Here is a 19,566-nt window from a genome sequence, read left to right on the forward strand (position 1 = left end):
ATGCTTATTAATTGTATTTAAATTAGTATTTATGCATTATTTATTTATTTTTTATCATTTAGTTTATTATTTTTATATTTATTTTTTATTAATTTTCATTTTTTTCTTATTTTTAATTAATTACAGAAAATCACAATCATATTAATGGTAATAATAGTAAAGTTTACTTTTTATCCAATCAGACTGTTTCCCCTGTACTGTACACCCCTAGTCAGTGTCTAAATATACTGACCAATTTTATCTTTAATTGGATTTAGTGCAGTGGTTTGTGAGACGCCAAATAAAAATCACAGTACTCTTTATATTAGTATTTTTATGAAGTACTACTGTGTCTGTTACTGTTCCAACTCATCAAACCCCTAAAAACATACATTTGTATTTGTTTAGTGCAAAAAATGCTTAAAGGTTTCCCTTTTTTTGGCTCCATTTTTGCTCCATCATCCATCCCCACATGCAGCATCACTAAAGTGTTAAAAAAGATTAGAAAACTTTACATGCTCTTATTACAGCTCAGAAAGCAGCAATGTTTCTGTCATGAATAAAGTTCTATCTTTTGGCTTTTTAGCATTTTAGCAAATCGCTAAGTTCAACATCAGCAAGATCTTCTTTATTGCTGTTGATTCCTCCCTTCTTTCTCAGATGGCAGCATCTTTAACTGAGCAAATTCTTCTCTGTAGGATTCCATCCAACTCTGCAAACTGACAGGGAAAATACAGATGCGGCTCGATGTGCCAACACAGAAGGCCGATCCATTCTGCGCACTAATCCTGACGTACAGTTGCTCAATTAGCAAGTGATTTTCACCTGCAGCATCATAAGCCCTCATTAACAGAAAGCTCAGAAACAAATTAACAGCAGCTGACGACTTAGTGAAGACATGTAGCTCCAGTGCTGGCTTTGGCCTGGCCTCTATTGGCTTCAAGCAGGCCATACAATATGGACTGCTGCTTAGGTACTAGGCCTAGCTGTTGCATAGGTAGACGCTCTATGATGGAGCCAGAAAAGCTCAGCTCCTGTTGTCTTGGGAATTCTCCACAGGCCGGCTCACCATCCCATGCAGCTTGGACCATCACACATTTCCCATAACCCACACTTTTCTTCTAGCTATTAGGTATATTAGCAAACTGCTAAATGCAACGTTAGCAAGGCCTTCATTAGATTCAGTTACATTCTGTTGTCACTGACTAAATTCTTCACTGTAGGACTCCATCCAGCTCTGCAAACTCCCAGGGACAATGCAGATGTGGCTAGATGTGATAGATGTGATAGAAAAGGTGAACGCTGTTCCTGATGAACGTACAGTTGCTCAATTAGCAAGCGATTTTCACCTGCAGCATCATAAGCCCTCATTAATGACAATCTCAGTGAAGGCATGTAGCTCCAGTGCTGGCCTTGGCCTGGCCTCCATTGGCTTCAGGCAGGCCACACAACTGCTACTGCTACGACTGCTGCTACGATTGCTGCTTAGGTGCTTCATATGGATCTTTGAGTGATGCCATAGAACAGGGATGAGCAACGGGGGGCTGGGGGCCGGGGGCCGGGGGCCAGCACGGTGTGCAGGATTCTGAACCTCCAGGACAATTGAAGGCTCCTTAGATCTTTTAATGGTTCTTTACACTCAGACACAATCTTTATTACAAACATGACTCTTTATGGAGCAACAGTGGTTCCTCTATGGCACCCCTTAAAGAACCATTTGGGATCGTCATGATGGAGCCAGAAAAGCTTGTCTCAGGTTGTCTTGGGAATGCTCCACAGGCCGGCTCACCATCCCATACAGCTGGGACCATCACACATTTCCCATAACCCACCACCCCATCCCCCACCTTACACACACACACACACACACACACACACACACACACACACACACACACACACACTCACTCTCCCAGCCTCTTTCCTGCTTACGCAACAGCTCCTAATGAGCAGCTGCCGCAGCTCTCCGCGTCCCGCTCCACATGGGGCGAGAGCGCACTTTATTCTGGCGAGGAAATGAGCTCTAGCCATGTGGATGACATAAAGTTCTTATCAACTTGACTTCTTTTTTTTCTCGCTCCAGTTTAATGCTCCTCCGTGTGAGCCAAAACGTATGTTGTGACTCATTAGACGTGGCAGAGAGCTGCGGCTGGACCGACTTGCAAAGCATTGCTCAATGGAGCCTGTTACTGCTGATGGTGGAGCGGCTCCTCGCTCGTACGAACAGCCAAACCACAACAGCGCTGAATTATTTTAAGAATGAAATGACTGTGAAACCGCGGATAGGTTAGCCAACACGCTGTCCCGTTTTCATTCCCAGCATATGCAAGTATTGTCATTAGCAAGGTTGGGAGGGTTGCTTTTAAAGAGTTTTACGTTACAGATTACTGATTACCTTGTTAACCCTTTAAAGCCTGAACTAGAGCTGGGCAGTATGACACTTATTTGTTTATTGTTGTTATTGTGATGCACAATATGCTTTTTTAAGCTCATTGAGGATGTTTTCAGTGCTTAAAGGCCACTAATTAGCTGCACATTTCATTACAAACAGTGTAATCTCCCTGGTGTATCTGGTGTATCTGGTGTATCGCAATAAATATTGTGTATATATTTTGTGATATATTAATTTTACCAAATCGCCCAGCTCTAGTCTGAACTAGTGTCTATCTGGTCTTTCCCTTCCAGCACAAGACATCATATGGATGTTGTTTTTTGGGCTAAATCTGGTTGACCCATCATTTATTTAACCCAAAAAGAGACGGTAAAAATTAGGCTGCGTTTAGTCTGATTGGTCCAAATGTAGCCCAAAGTAAACACTTTTTTTCGGACCACATATAACTCTAATATAGTCCTGATAATAATAATTTAAAAAAAATAAATAAATGAAAAATATTGAGTACAAACCCAAACTAGTCCTTTTGAACTGTTCAAAAACATAATATATTAAAATTTTAAGAAAAAAAAAGAGAGGTGAGTGAAGCAATGGCTTTTGATGACAGCTCGTGCAGCAGTGAAGGACAGCCACCCAATGCTGCATGTTTAATTTAGACGTAGAGGGACGTCCTTTTCTAGACGTCTTTCCAATGACCTTTCACTTTACAGCCAAATATTAACACTGTTAAGACGCCATGCAAAGTCGTCTGTGCTGGGAGGGTTACCTTTAAAGTGTATGCTGTTACAAAACACTGATTACCTGTTAAGTGTTTAAAGCCTGAACGAGGGCAATATGAGCAATATGGCAATATTTTTCTCGTATTGTGATAAATTTTGTTATTCTGATATACTGTATGATTTTCTAAGCCTATTGAGGATGTTGTTGGTGCTTAACCCCTTATTAACACTGTTAAAACTGTTTAAAATATTAACACTGTTAAGACGCCATGCAAAGTCGTCTAGTTTTTAACTGGGTGGGTTTTTACCAATTATTTAAAACAAAATTGAAAAATGAATAACTGAGTTAATTAAACGTTTTGCATATATGATAGGGATGTGTACTGACAAGAACCTGGCAATTAAATACATATCACAGTACAGAGGTTATGATTTAGTATATTGCATTATTTGTATATTATTACATTATTATTATTTTATAAGCAGGGCAATATAAAGATTATTTTAAATCAAATTGTAGGAAAACTGTTATAAAAACACACCATCACATGCTTAAAATCTGAGTGAAGTTGACTTTTTATGAGGTCAGAACATTGAGATCTGAACACAAGAGTTGTAAAGGTGTAAAGGTGAGTGAAAAACTTGTGCTTTGTCCCTCATGGTAGAAAAAAATACCTGAATATACTGTGTTTAGATTTACACATTAATGTACACTATACACACATTATACACACTACATCTCCTACAATACTCTCTATTTATATATTATTTACAGTTATGTCCACATGAAGCAAATCTCCTGTCCACTACTACCTTATATATACCACTGCTGCTGGAAATTAAAAAAAAATTACAGGAACGGGAAAAAACAAATAATTCTCATTTTAATGTAAAAAAAAAAAAAAAAAACGTTTAAGATTTTTAAGATATTAAAAAAGTTTTTAAAATATTTTATTTCAATTAATTTGGGACAATTCATATTGGTCAGTTCATCACATAAACAAAAAAAAAACCCCTGAAAAAACAGTCAGCATTAATTCTAAGTTGGTCTAAAAAAAGCTGGCTTATGCTTGATAGGTGCTGGTCTGCTTTGCTGGTGTACAGTGTCCAGCAGGGTGGTGGAAAGGGCTGCTGGCTTTTTTTCATTTGTTTTAGATGTAAGATTTACCTCAGCTTTTAAAATATACCTGCATATTGTATATATGCTATCACAACTACCCTAATAATGTGTGTTTACCTTTATTTGTCCATCCAGGTACCTCCTCACTTCAGCCAGCAGGGTATGGGAGGGTACTGTCCACAGGGTCAGCCATATTTCAGCCAGTCCCAGCAGCAGCAGCAGCAGCAGCAGCAGCAGCAGCAACAACAGCAGCAGCCCGTGACCCCCACTCAGCCCCCCTACATACAGCCCCGTACTGCACCGCAGCAGGTAAGGCCGACCTCCATCTAGCCATTATTTGCCGTGGCTCCTGCTGAGCTGTGGGCCGAGCTGACTGCCCGTGGGCCGATCGTTCTGATTAGTTGTCCAGATTATTCATGAGTTCTATTTCTGGCGTTTCCTGCACCTCGCTTGTTCACTGGTTCAGGCATAACTCTGGCTGGCCTCCTTACACCAGGGCTGTCACTGGTGTGGCCAGAAGTCTGGAGGGTCTTTTTTTGTTTGTTTGTGTGAAAGACTGTTAAATATATTACGCTTAATAAAAGGAGCTGTTTTTTTACCCTTTGGAAACAGTAAGGTTTGCTTTGCTCCTTTTTTTTGTTTTAATTTCAGCTCATTCACGGAAACGAGACGTTGAAAGAAAGCATTCCTTTTCTTCTAATCAGCGTTCTTATTGAGTTCCTTTGTTGGTGAACAAGACAAGCTGGCTGTTTGGCAAAACATGCGCACTGGTAATGGTGGAGGGGTGGGAGGAATTGAGAAAGGCCAGCGCCGCCTGCTCTGCTAGTCTGCGAGAAGACCATGTGTTTCTCATTGTCTGTGGTGCGAGAGGAATCTGCCTATTTTAACTGACCTCCATTTGTGGACTGAAGGGAATTTGGCTGGTGGAGCTCGCGCTGCGGGGAAGGCCAGCAGTCTCCTATGCGTCACAGGAAAGGGACTGCTGGGAGGTGCGGCCACTTTGAGAAAGCTCAAGGCAAAGTTTGGTAACGTTGGGAGGGCCTGGAGATATCGTGCAACACCCCGCAGAGTGTGCAGGCCACAGAAAAAATGTGCTCTGATGAAATCCACAATAGCATGCCTCTCTCTTCTCTTTCCCCCTCTGAGTTTTCTCTCCAAGACACTCCTTATTTCACAACCCGCCTGGCTCTTTCTCAACGCCGGACTCCGCTTCAGCGTTCCCTTTCCTTCCTCCTCAAAGGGCGATTGCATTAATCAAGTCCAGCTCTTTATCTCTCTATTCCCTCTCTCACGCCCGCTGCCCATACTTGAAGGCTGATGTAGGTCAGGTCGGCTCCGGGCTATTTGTATTCTGGCATAGTAAATTATCCACAGGGGTCCTGAGAGGAGAGACAAACTTGACCTTTGGATAACACCTTGGACTGATCCTCTTTATTCAAACAGTGTGCGAGGTGTTGCGAGCGCTCTAACAATTGTGTTTGTCCTTTTCTAAAGCTGAAAGAGGTGAATTACAGTGGTTTCACAAGCCTGAGTCCCTTTTTTTACCCCCTAGAACGGATCACAGGGGTCTGCGCTGTCCCTGATCTGGTTTAAACTGTCCTTTTATTAAGCTGTTTCTTCTTTTTTGGAGTGAACTCTCTCTCTAAAAGTAATCTCTTTATGATGATGAGCAGTAGGGCCACTGTAGAGCAGTGGAATTACAATACATAAACACTAGGGTTGCACGATATTGGAACTATTTTTTTTTCTGTGATAATATATTAGTGGTAATAAAGACAGGAATTTTCATCAGGTTTCAGCAGAAGTAACTAGAAGTCCTTATTACAACATGATATTAATAATCCACCCCATGTATCCAATATTGAGTAAAATAAGTATTGGGCACTATTCTATTAAGTATCGAAGAAGGGACAGGTTTGATGTCATTTGACATTGCACATCCTGCAGTGGCGATGCTGAACCGATATATTGAGCAGCCGTAATAAAAACACAGTTCTGAGTAAGTCAAGTCAAGTCAGATTTATTTGTATAGCTTTTTACAACTCTTGTCGTCACAAAGCAGCTTTACATAATTAGTAATTAATAAAAGACAGAGACAAAAAAAGAAATAACATAAGAAGACATGAAGGATCGAAGACCCCCAGTGAGCAAGCCAACGGCGACAGTGGCAAGAAGAAACCTCCATCAGAGCTGGAGGAAGAAACTTTGGGAGGAACCAAGACTCACAGGGGGGACCCAGCCCAACCCATCCTCCTCTGGTCAGAACTATTTAAACATTAATGATAAAAATTACCAAACCAGAGACAACAGATAGTTAATAGTGGTGATATTAAAAGTGGCAGATAGTTACGAGTCCATTTAGGTTTTAACATGGTCATTAAACAGGTAGCAGTGGTAGGAGGGTATGCCGCTGGTCTGGGATGGGTGGCGGTGGGTGGGGGGCCTGATGGTCGGACTGGTAGGTGGCAGCTGGTCTGACGCAGGTAGAGGGGACCTCAGCAGGCAATCTTCCAGCAGGTTGGGCTGGAAGTGTACCTTAACGTTCTTACTTGAGTGGCGCAACTGTCTAACTGCCTGCTTGTCAATTGGGGGGGGGGTTCTAACCTACAGATGGGAGTAAACAGGAGCCACAGACTAAACATCTTACACAGTATTTAATCAGTTTCAGCTGAAGCTCATTTACTTATGTTTTGAGGCTTAACTCAATACGTATAGTTGATCAAACTGAGATGCAGTTAGGTGATCATTTGATTAAACTGAGTTAAGAAAACTCAAAAACGCTCTGTAATGATATCTGTTATTGTACTTCAAATGCTGATACGATATGAATGGTTTATCACAGCCGTGGCAGAATTCATTTTAATATTAAAGCAGTTGAAAGGTGTTTTTTTCAAACACTAATCTGCTCAAACCCACATAGCACTGATATACTGATACTGATAATGTGTACAGATTATAATGTGATATGCCGAATGTGTACATTTAATAAAACCCCCATTTGCTTATGATTGCTATTATGAGAAAATTGGCCAAAAAGAAAAATGATTAGCTGTGATGATGTGTAAATTATCCACAGGAGTCCTGATAGGAGCCAGAAACGTGAACTTTGGATAACACCTTTGCCCTTTCCAAGGCTGAAAGAGGTGAATTACGCTGGTTTCACAAGCTTGAATTGCTGCTGTCTGCACTGTCCCTGGTTTGGGCCTTTTATTAAGCTGTTTGTTTTCTGGGAGTGAACTTTAAAAGAAAGTCATCTCTTTATGGCTGCGTTCACACAGCAGGTAAATGTGGCCCAAATCTGATCTTTTTGGTCTTATGTGATAAAGATGTGGTATCTGTGTGGCAGTGAGGACGGTGAAAACACATATGTCACACGTCTTTTTAAGCTCCGATTTGGGCCACTGTATTATGTGGTACTGAAATATGATACACGTCCAAACAGCCCGATCCGAAAAAAAAGCTAAAAAAAAAAAAGCTAAAAAGTGAAGTTAAGAAACCTAAGAAGTGAGCTCGAACTCACATCTGTGATGTCAGCCACTAGCACTCCTCAATAGTTTTGTGTTACTGGCGAAGATGAGACCAACACCTCCGGGAGTGGACCTTTAGCCCATGCGTGTTCAGGCAAAAGTCGGATATAGGTCACATTAAAAAGATGAACAGCCTAAAAAAAATCGGATTTGGGCCTCTTTTCCTACTGTGTAAATGCAGCCTGTGACAAGCAGGCAGTTAGACTGTAGGGCCACCCCAGAGCTGGGAAATTACACTACATAAAAACACAGCTCTGAGTAAATTTGCCTTTCTGTTCTTTCTGTCCCTGTAGTTACTAAGTAATACACAATTTAAGAGGTGTGTTAAGAGGTTAACTTAAGATGTATTGGTTACCAAATTGAGATACAGAAGTAAATAATAGCGATGCACCGATACGATACTAGGATCGGATATCGGTCCCGATACTAAGAGAATTAGCTGAATCAGGTATAAGATAATTAGTATAATCCAAGGGGCTGACCTATTTTAACAGAACCGCTGGTATTCTAGACTTCATAATTCAGAATTAGAGTAACCTACAGACATCATACACAAATCATAGCAAACAGCAGGTGTAGTAATCCAGCTCGTCTTCCATATAAGGACAACCAAGAAGGGAGGAGCTGCTAGCTTCTCTTTAGTCTCATAGACTTGGAACTTCTGAATAAAAGTCCTGAGCCCAGACAACACTGTGTATATAAGCACAATTATTCTATTTAAACATAAGTGATTGGGTTCATTAATATCTGTGGTTATTTGTTATAGTATGTTTTACAAAGTTAGTAAAGTAACGATTACGTCAATCCTCATGCCTTTAGCGTTTCCCACATGGTGAGATATATGATGTATTAATTCAACAATGGTATCAATATCGGTATTGGGTATCGGCCGATATGCAAAGTTCATGTATCGCTATCTGTATCGGAACAGACAAAGATGGATCAGTTCATCCCTAGTAAATAATAGTGGTTGGTGTGGCGCAACAGATAACACCACTACCTGCCAGTGAGCTACCACACCACGTGGGAGACTGGAGTTCGATTCCTGGTCTGGGTGACTATGATGTGCTACACCAATAAGAGTCCTTGGGCAAGACTCCTAACACTACATTGACCCTCCTCTGTAATATGAGTAATGTCAGTTGCTCTGGATAAGAGTGTCAGCTAAATACCACAAATATAAATGTAATGTGAAGTAGGAGAACTTACATTATCCACAGGAGATGTGAGGTGTTGGAGCATTGTAGCAGTTGCATGTGTCCTTTTCCAAAGCTGGGAGAAAGGAATTAGGGCTTTTTTCCTCACTAGTACAAAAAAACGTTGCTGTCGGCGCTGTCCCTGGTCTGGCTCGAACTGTACTTTTATTAAGCTGTGTCGTTTTTGGAATGAACTTTAAAAAGTCATCTCTTTATGATTTCGACAGTTTGACTCCCAATTTATGGGCCCCCTCTACCTCCATTAACCCAGGATATGGGACATCGTTCGGCTGATTGCTCGGTTCAACAACTTCTCTGCTTTTGTATTTGCCAGCAAATTGAAGGCTCAATTGGAGAGCAGGACAGCTTTACTTCACAATCACATCAACTTTAATGATGGGGGTGTTACATTTGACAGTCTGCACCGGTGCTCAGGTTTTGATCACACTCTGCAGCAGAGGAGCAAAGACCTAATTCTGAGACCTGGATATATTGACAGGTGCTGGAGGATTATGGATCCATAAGAGCATCTTTATGACACTGCCAAGGCCCTGTTATAAAATAGCAGATCAGGCCGACGCTTCCCTCATCCCGTTTCAGACTCTAAAACCGCTGCCTGTGCACGGGAAGCCTGTTCGGCCACGTCCTGAACATATTCTTGTAATCCTTTATTAGCAATAAGCAGCCACTTTATAGCAACCATTGTCTGTTAAAGGGGTAGTTTGACCAAGCATGATTACATGGCAAACGGAAGCTAATTGCCACCGGCAGGTATAGGAAACATATGGAAGAACTATATTCTAAGTATTTTAGGTTTCTACTCCACTGCTGCGTTCTCTCTTCACTGGCTTCCTGTAGCTGCTGCCCGCATCAGATTAAATACCCTGATGCTGGCCTACAGAGCCAAGAATGGACCAACCCCTCTGTACTTGATGGCAATGGTCAAAAGTCAATCAGTACCAAGAGCCCTTACAGCTTCAAGTGCGGCTCAGCTTGACCCGCCATCCTTTAAGATCCACGGAAGATGAGCATCCAGGCTTTTTTCTGTCCTGGACCGAAGTGCTGGGTGTCCGAACAGCAGAGTCCAACGCTCGCTGTCTTCAAACCCAGACTAAAGACCCTCCTCTTCCGAGAGTACTTGATATACAGACTTCTGTATTTAGGTATCTAAGCTAAGGGGGATCTTTTGGATTCTGGCCTGTACAAACTAGCTAAGGGTATTACTGAGTAAACAGTGAAACACTAAATGCCTTAAATGTAATGTAACTGAACCCATATCTGACATTTGCCCAGTACTTTTTTAATTAGATGGTCACTAATGACGAATGTCATTTTTGATACTGTGCCTTTAAGACTGAGACATGTAAATGAGATCTCTTCTAATTGGCAGCTCTATATTGCACCTCATTCAAAAATCCAGTCCAGCCTGAAACAGTCATTATTGAAGTTGATGTGTGTTTATATATATATATATATATATATATATATATATATATATATATATTGACAAAAGTATTGGGACACCTTATTTATTATCAGTATCTTCTGAAATCAAGGGTATTAAAAAAAATGTTTATCTTGCTATTGTTGGAGTAGCTGTCTCTGCTGTCAATAAAAGGCCTTCTGCTAGATTTCGGAGCATTGCTGTTAGGATTTGATTGCATTCAGCGACAAGAGTGTTGGCGCTATTTGCCATTGCTCACACTACATTACATTAATTCTGCACTAAGTCTGCTCGTTTGCTTTGAAACATATACACCGATCAGCCATAACATTATCACCACTGACAGGTGAAGTGAAAACCATTGATTATCTTTGTCTACAGTGGCTACATCTGTCAAAGTGTGAATTGATTAGGCAGCAAGTGAACAGTCAGTTCTGGAAGGGGGTGTGTTAAAGGCATCCGAGACACTTTGACGAGAACCAAACTTATATTCGGTTCAGAACCGAAGTATTTTACCTATAAACTTATAAAGTATACAGGATGTTTCTCTTTACATGACCCATCTTTGAATGCTACTTTGGTGCCCCTGGAGCATAGAGGGTTAAGAGCCTCGCTCAAGGGCCCAACCTTAGTGGACACAGGGTATCAAAGCTACAGCCCTGTGACCAATAACATTAGAAGTACTGCCCATGTCACGATATAACCAGAAAATGCATATTTTGACATCAATAATCACAATATTCTTATATCATATCTTTAAGGTGGTGAAATTAATGATGAAACTTTTTTATATTTTTTCTTTAATTTCCCAAAGTGACAAAAGCTCCTGAATGGCTTGGTTGCCCCTCCAATACAGAGTTCTTGGCGAATTTGTAAGAAGACGGTGCTGCTAAGAACTAAAGAGCCAAAGAACTTCCTTCTGGATCTTCTCCCAGTAGTGGTTCAGCACATGGTCTAACCTTTTCTCATCTTCTTTTTGTCCAAAGAGCAGCTCTTAAGAGAGGTTGATATGGAACGGGCCTTTTTCCTTTCTATTCCGTTCAGCCAGATTAGGCAGTAGGTTAGACCTGCCTGGGCCGTGTAGAGGGAGCTTTTCTCCAAAGAGCCGCCGGGCTGTGTGAAGACTCTCTGCTTTTAGCCTGACCTTTCTTTATCTTCATGGGAAGCTGCTTGTGTGAATTGAGAGCCAGGTTTATTTCTGAGGCCACTCTTATCTCTCCTGTGAAGCTCCGAGCTCAGACAAACTGTTCCAGTTTGAGGATTTGATTTCCTCCATCCTCTGTCTCTGAACTCGTTCTTTTCTTTTGCTGCTGCACACTTGTGGTCAAATATCAGTGTGATTTCATTTTTCTGGGGAAAAGAGATCTGTGATTCATCATAATTATGTCTACAGTCCACTCAATTGGCTTGCATAAGCATTTTTAAATGCTTAAATTTGACAAAAGTATCGGGACACTCACTCTTTCATTGTTTCTTCTGAAATCAAGGGTGTTAAAACACAGTTTATAGTGTTTTTGTTGGAGTTTCTGTCTCTACTGTCCAGGGAAGGCTTTCTACTAGATTATGGAGGAGCACTGCTGTGAGGATTTAATTCAGCAATCATTTTGGATTGCATTCAGCAATCATTTTGGCCATTCAGATTCACCGTTAGTGAGGTCAGGATGTTGAATGATCACCACCCCAACTCATCCCAAAAGAATTGTAGGGAGCACCATCCATCATTCCAGAGAACACAGTTCTTCCACTGCTCCACAGCTCAATGCTGCTGGGGGGCTTTACATCCCATAGCCCACGCCTGGCATTAGGCAGCATGGTGCTAATAGGTTCATGTTTATCTGCTCCAGAGAGTCCTATTCTATTGGCAGTACAGGGACTAGACAAGCTGTGTGTGTGTGTGTGTGCATTTGCACATCTATGTCAGCCATGGGTGCATCTTAAAGTAAGTGAATGCATTCATTAGATGGGGTGTCCACAAACATTTGGACATATAGTGTATGTATTTTATTTACATTCAAAATCCATTTGAAAGGCTATTGCTAATGGCTAATGTAGAGCACAATGGATGGAAGGAAGCAGCCACATTTCTATAGTACTAACTGCAGACTGTTTGCTTTCATTCCCTGTTAGCATCATTAGCATTTTGACTGAGCTGTTCCTTTAAAGCAGCTTTATGTAAGAATTGGATATTTTTTGCATGATATTTGGCGCCCCCTACAGTTGGGGAGTGTAGTTCTCTTTTACATCACTGCCGTCAATACAAATCACAGTTGAGCTACCCTTCATGGACAGCTGTACGCATGCATTTGTTGACAAGTAGAGAAATACAGAAGAAGCATATGAAGTGTAAGAAGCATGTGGACTGAGGCGGTAGGGTAATATGGGTCCACTAATATGGGTTACTCAGCGTTACACAGTTCTGGTGAGAGGTCTGGTGCTGCTCCTGCAAAAGGCCATAGTGTAGTATTAGTGCCCCAGCCTGGAGTGGCAATGGGGCCATTCTGAAGCTGTTATTTTAAGGTAAGATTGCTACATAATGTTGCTTTAAATACTGTCAAGTAGACTTGTTAATTTCTGATATTGTTCGACACCGTTATCTATAAAAACAGACAAGAAATGGATTGTTCAAATTTGATCTTCTGCCACTGTATACATTTCCTATATCCTTCCCTCTCCTAAGCTTCAAGTCCGCAGGCTGCAGCATCAATACGAGCTATTATCTGTATAATCTGCTCCTCGGTAAACCCTCGAGTTTCTCCTCTCCTCTCCAGTGATTGACATATCAATGGCCTCCGCAGCCCTTCCTGTGCTATTCTGAGCCGCAACCGGCAGACGGGGGGACGGGAAAGTGAGCGATACCCAGAGGCGGGCGGAGGGAGGAATGGAGCAGGGCAGCTTTGTTCCTGAGTTAATGTGGCCAGCTCAGCGAGGTGGCTCTGAGTGCTGGGCGCAGAAATCACAGATGGCCGTACGAGCCCATCTCTGTCATTTCGGCGCCGCGTTTGACTTCACAAAGTGACTTTGTGTGTGTACTCGGCTGCTATCTGAGCGCCGCCGTGTCCTATCACAGGCTCGCTCTGACATCAGGCAGCCGCCGCCGCTTTGAGAGTGTCCTTACTTTTTCCTTCGCTCTCCACTCCGCCTGTCAGCGCTCAAACAAACAAGAGTCCTCGGCAATGAGAAGTGTTGCGTCAGCTCCAAAATCATCAATGGGCCTCAAAGAGATGTGACAAGCCTTTTTTTCCCCGGATGTCAGGTAGGCTTCTCTGTGAAGCGTTCTTTCATTGTAGTTGTGGCAGCCACGTTAACAGAGCGGAGTTTCAGAAGCTTTTCATTAGCGTTGTTTTCCAGACGCTTCAAGGTTGGAACGCCGTTGTATTGTTTGTTTGGCTCATGGCTGCATGTAGGCTTCCTGGTCTGGTGTCATCTTTGGTGATGCTAGCATGGGTTTTAAGCCATTAAAAGGTCAAGGGCTGCGTGATAAGGATACAATGCAGTATTGGAGATTGTGACGCGCCTCTAATGTGTCAAGAACACTGAAAAAGTCATGAATGCATCAAATTGACCGGATATGGCGCTTGCCTGAGGTTCTTATCCAGAGTGACTTACCTTTGAATCATGTTACAGGTGAATGTAGAGTTAGGAGTCTTGCCCAAGATCTCCATAATGGTGCACAGCATTATGGGCCTGCCAAGCCAGGGAATCCAACCCAAGTCTACCATGTGGAAAACAGTGTTGTTATCCACTACGCCACACCACCTGTGGCACTGGATTCGTGAAAACAACCACAGAAACACTCACCTTCTCACAGCTCACAGTAAAACAGGTAATAGGCCTGACAACACTCAACACAAGTCTGGCTTTTACAGACAAAAATATTGGGACACCTGCTCATTCATCGGTTCTACTAAAAAGGAGTTTATTCTGCTTTGCTTGGAGGAACTGTCTCTGCTGTCCAGGGATGAAGGCTTTTCATTAGATTTTGCAGCATTGCTGTAAGTATTAATTGCTTCCAATGACAAGTGCATTAGTGGGGTCAGGATGTTTGGAAGATCACCACTCCACCTCATCCCCAACTCCCCAAATAATCCTAAAAATGCCATCATTATTCCAGAGAACACAGTTCTACAGCTCAGTGCTTGGGGCTGGGGGGGGGGGGGGGGGTTGTTGTACCTGTCTAGCTAGCACACACCTGGCATTAGACATGGGGTCAGTAGGTTCATTTTTATCTTCTCCAGAGAGCCCTATTCTACTGGTAGTACGTCTCTACAGGGACCTGAAAAGCTGTGTGTGTGTGTGTGTGTGCATTTGTACATTCATGTCAGCAATGAAATGGATGCAACTTAAAGAAGCTGAATGCATTCATTAGACGGGGTGTCCACAAACATTTGGACAGAGAGTGTATGTTTGTCATTTTATTCTGTTAAGCCAAATAACCCACCCTTGACTCATTACTCACATACTCAACTCAGCTCACACAGTCATCTCTTATTCTCAATTAACCCTGAGACTATCCATTCTCCATTTGGTCTAAAGAGGGCCAGAAGGCTAATTGGAAGCATTACGTCACCATAAATTGGTCACCATAAATTGGTTGGTGTAAAAGAGGGGTGACTAATTAATTTCACCATACCTTCATCCAACCAAATCTCTCCCTAACAATAATGCTTTTGCTTGGTTTGTAGAATGGCAGAAATGACCAGAATAAAATCTGTAGTCTAATTTGAAATATTCAGTTCAGTTGAAAACAGATGTTTTGCTTCATACAAACTTTATTACAGCTAATACTTATAATTCACGTGACAGTACTGTAACCCCTCAAACGATATTTATGGGTTGGGTATAAAATATGACAATACTTCATACATCTGTTGTCATCATGAGCATTTTCTAATGCTATCATGGACATTGTCAGAAGACTGAAAAACTATGCCCCAGATAGCAGCCCATCACGGGCCAAATGCAGCCCAGTTAAGGCACTTACAGGTGAGTTATGGAAATGGCAAGTTTATGGTGGGCTTCAACTGGACCAGCTGTAGCTGCCACATTTGAGATTTGTCATGGTATTTGAACTCTGGGCCACATGTGGACCACATGCTACATGAGGCCATGTGGAATGTTTGTTAAGCATTTTTATTACAGGCCAAAACTGGCCCAACTGCAGCCAGCTGTAGCTGTGTTCTGGCACCCAGATCAGGGCAAAGTCATCATCACCATTCCATGGCAGTATGGTTTTCTCCATGAACGCTGTAAGTGTGGGCCAGAACTGGGCCTTGACTGTTATAGTTCTGATCAACTGGATTTACTCCATTTGTAGTTGCATTTTTGTAATTTCCAACTTTTGGAAGTGACACATATTGTGAATAGTATCATAGTTTATATAATAATTATATTAAGATTAATTACATATAAAAAATAGGCCTGCTGGAGGCTGGTTGGGAGGGTTGATACGATTTAGAGGCAAAGTTTGATGTTTTTTCAAACATTTCATGAGGCCCTAATATAGCGCCATAACTGCTGACTTATTACCCTGCTAATAACAATAGCATGGGCAGGTTAAGCTGGTCAAGCTGGTTAAGCTAATTGGCCAGTGTAGCTCTTGACCAGCATAGGGTATGTTTTCATTGCGAGTTTGAGGATTTAGCTGGTTTACCAGCATGACCAGCATGAACATGACCAACGTGAATAAACTAGTCAACCAGTATGACCATCATGACCATGCTGGTCGACCAGGGTGACATGTACGACCAAGCTAGTCAACCAGTATGACCATCATGACCATGCTGGTCGACCAGGGTGACAAGTATGACCAAGCTAGTCAACCAGTATGACCATCATGACCATGCTGGTCGACCAGGGTGACATGTACGACCAAGCTAGTCAACCAGTATGACCATCATGACCATGCTGGTCGACCAGGGTGACAAGTATGACCAAGCTAGTCAACCAGTATGACCATCATGACCATTCTGGCCGACCAGGATGACAAGTATGACCAAGCTAGTCAACCAGTATGACCATCATGACCATGCTGGTCGACCAGGGTGACATGTACGACCAAGCTTGTCAACCAGTATGACTATCATGACCATGCTGGACAACCAGTGTGACGAGCATGACCAAGCTTGTCAACCAGTATGATCATTATGACCAAGCTAGTCAACCAGTATGACCTTCATGATCATGCTGGTCGATTAGCAGGATCACACATGACCGTCCTAGGCCACCAGCGTGACCAGCTTCCCCAAACTAGTCAACCAGTATGACCAGTTTGACAACCAGCTTGATCAAGTTAGTCAGTAGCTAAGCTGGTCAGTATGTTTTTGCACATGACCAGCTTTTTAACCACCTTGACCATCAAAACCTATCAGCAGAAGCTGGTCTTGAACTGGGTTTATAAATATACACTCTATAGACTACGTACCTCACATACAGGCCTGTGTGTGAAGCCATGCTGTAGTGTTCAGTGTTCACTGTGGGGTTTGTTTCCACTCTGAGATCCTGGTTTCTGTAGAGTGTTTGGGGAGGTGGTGGTGGAGGCTGGTGGTGAATGAGAGAGAGAGGGGGGGGGTGTTCCTCCATCACTCCTCTGCAGCTGCCCCCCTTCTTCTGTATTCAAATTACACAAGGTTAATTAAAACGCTGTCGCAGTGGCCGCGCCGCCCAGCCGTATCGGCCTCCCCACGCCAGCATTTTTAATCAAGGCCCCTGCGATAGCAGGAAGAGGACGAATAGGAGGAGGAGGAGGAGGAAGAGGAAGGGGAGGAGGATGCTTGCTGCCACGGCGACGGAGAGGAGAGGCAGGGCCATTCAAAGTTCAATGTCATTAATTGGTCAGCATTTGAATATTAGCTAAGAACTCGCTTAATTAACGGGATAATAAAAGCATCCCTGGCTGGGAGGGGGAGCGAGAGGGAGGTAGGGGTGTGAGGTGACGGGGTGGTACGGAGGGAGGGGGGCAAGCTGCGCCAGGAAATAGAGGGCATGTGGCGCCGAGAGCTTGGCGCAGGGCGATAAGAAGGATCCGTCCGTGTGAAAGGTCCAGGCACTGTAATTTGCGGGAGCTGCTTTTAATTGTCATAACCTTTTAAATGGCATAGTTTATCGGAGTCCTCTAAATGTCCTGCCGGATTGCCATGCGACGGGGTCCCTGGTAACGAGCGCTGCGCTCCCATTGGCTGCCTAAAATATTCGAGCGGCACGGCCGACGGGAAAAAAACTGTGTTTTTTTTGTTCCTTTTTTTTTCTTTGCTTCATTTCCTTCTATTTTGTCTGGCTGCGAGCCGCCACCTGCTAATTGCTGTGTGGATTTTGCTGCACGTATATCGAGAGGCGTGTTTATTTGTTTTTTTGTGTTTTGCGATGCATTTCAAATGCAAATTCAGATTGTGGTGGCTAGTCTTAATCAAGCTGGAGCTGAAAAGGCAGTCGTGTGGTTCTCCCATGGGGCCTCATTTAGGAAATGTTAGCTGAATGGTGGCTAAATTTCATTTTGTAAGCTAACAGTGTGTCTATGCACTGTAGAATTAGGATTATCAAAGATTATTGTGTTGTCCCCCCCTCCACATATCCTCGTTGTGCGCAAGGACATTATGTGCATGGGAAAAAAAATACCGGCTCCGTCGGGAAAGTGGTGATAAATGTGTGCCTTTATGGGTAATTATTCATAATGCGCTCTCCAGTGCTGAATGTCACGGCCACCAAACAAGCCGAGGAATCCTGTAACCTGAAGGAACGTGAAGGAAGTGCTCCAGTGTTTTGGGGAGGCTGTGGGGGGAGGGTGTGTGTGTGTGGGGGGGTGTTTAAAGCATGGCCAGATGACAGGTGTCTGTTGTGTTTCTTTATCTGACGTGTTCACGGGGGAGCACAATTTGATGATGTGATTTTATTGTAAAGCTGGTCCCGGGCCCTCGTCGGGGAGGTGTGCGTTATCTCCAGGGGGAAGTGGGTCAGCATTGTACCTGCTTTGTGTAAAAGGTCAGGGGGATTGCTCGGTTAAGAATCCAATCTGGAAGACATTGTATTGGAACACGGCAGTACAGATGTAGCCATTAAGGTGACCCGGAGGAGAGCAGCTCTCTGCTTGTCAGCAGCTCAAAGTGTGTGTGTGTGTGTGTGTGTGTGTGGAGCTGTAGGTGTCAGGAACACCACTCTGCTCGCTATGCTGAAATGTAGGGTTGGGCGATATGGCCTGAGATTTGTATCGTTCTTTGAGGATAATGAGAACATATCAGTGCTGTCACATCAAAACGATGTAAATCCCGTTTTTAGGGAAACTTGACCAGTAGAAATGCTCCCAAATCATCCGAGTCCGAGAGGGCATAATTGGTCGTGGTGGGTAAATGCCGCTGTCTCTTTCCTTAGTGATGTGGTGTGGTGGAGCCGGGGACCCAGTGCCTTCTTCCAAGCTGGCTTCTGGCTTCACATGTATCGGAGGAGACAACTTATACTATATATACACACATCATACACACTCTCTATTTACAGTATTGCACTGGTTTAAAGCAGTTAGATGTACAGGATTGATATAATCTGAATGTTTACTTTATTTTCGGGAGGCGCTGGATGGGTGTGAATGTAGTGCGGGTGGGGAAGAGTCTTTGTGGGTGCTGTGTGACTGTGCATAGGGTCTTTTACTGGGAGGTGAAAGTGCAGTAGTAGTTCAACAAAATTATATTTACATTCCCTTTACTTTTACACTCAAACCTTCGACATAGCATTGACATAACCATGCCATAAACATGTCAATGAAAACATCCTAGATATGTCCAAAAATCCTTCTTAACTTTCAGTGGAAGTCAAAGTAAAAATTCTATTTTAGTCCTTTTGGAGCATTTCTATCGGTCATCAGGAAATTGTGAGACAAATTTGGTGGCAGTCTGGGCCCCGTGCTGTCCAGCAGGCTAAAGCGCTGTCACTGTGATCAGAGGATCGCTGGTTCGTATCCCGATCACGCTGCTAGCCATCGGCAGCCGGGTGGCCTCGAGAGAGCGCAGTTGGCCTTGCTCTCCCTAGAATGGGTAGATGGCGCTTTCCCCCCACATCACTCTAGTGCGGCGCTGGCCGTCACTGGCATCTGCTAGCCGGTGTGTCAGAGCCGGGTATACGGTGCTTCCTTCCAGGCGCATTGGTTGCCTGGTGATGTCACATCGGCGGCAGTTAGAAAAAGAGGTGTGGCTGGCTGCGCACGTG

At 43.2% G+C, this 19,566-nt stretch overlaps 1 protein-coding gene across 3 annotated transcripts in view; it reads left to right on the forward strand.

Moving 5' to 3' along the window:
• The window catches only part of LOC140564036 (AT-rich interactive domain-containing protein 1B-like), a 259,481-nt gene that overhangs the window by 57,772 nt on the left and 182,143 nt on the right, over positions 1 to 19,566 (forward strand). For 2 of the 3 annotated variants that reach the window (XM_072689070.1, XM_072689071.1), the window contains exon 3: positions 4,346 to 4,519. The exons of the other annotated variant lie outside the window; for it this stretch is intronic. In XM_072689070.1, coding sequence (XP_072545171.1) covers positions 4,346 to 4,519 — 174 coding nt within the window. The remainder of the gene's footprint in view (positions 1 to 4,345; positions 4,520 to 19,566) is intronic. 3 annotated transcript variants of the gene reach the window in all.

This window comes from Salminus brasiliensis, chromosome 10, assembly GCF_030463535.1.
Source record: "Salminus brasiliensis chromosome 10, fSalBra1.hap2, whole genome shotgun sequence".
In the NCBI taxonomy this organism is placed as follows: domain Eukaryota; kingdom Metazoa; phylum Chordata; class Actinopteri; order Characiformes; family Bryconidae; genus Salminus; species Salminus brasiliensis.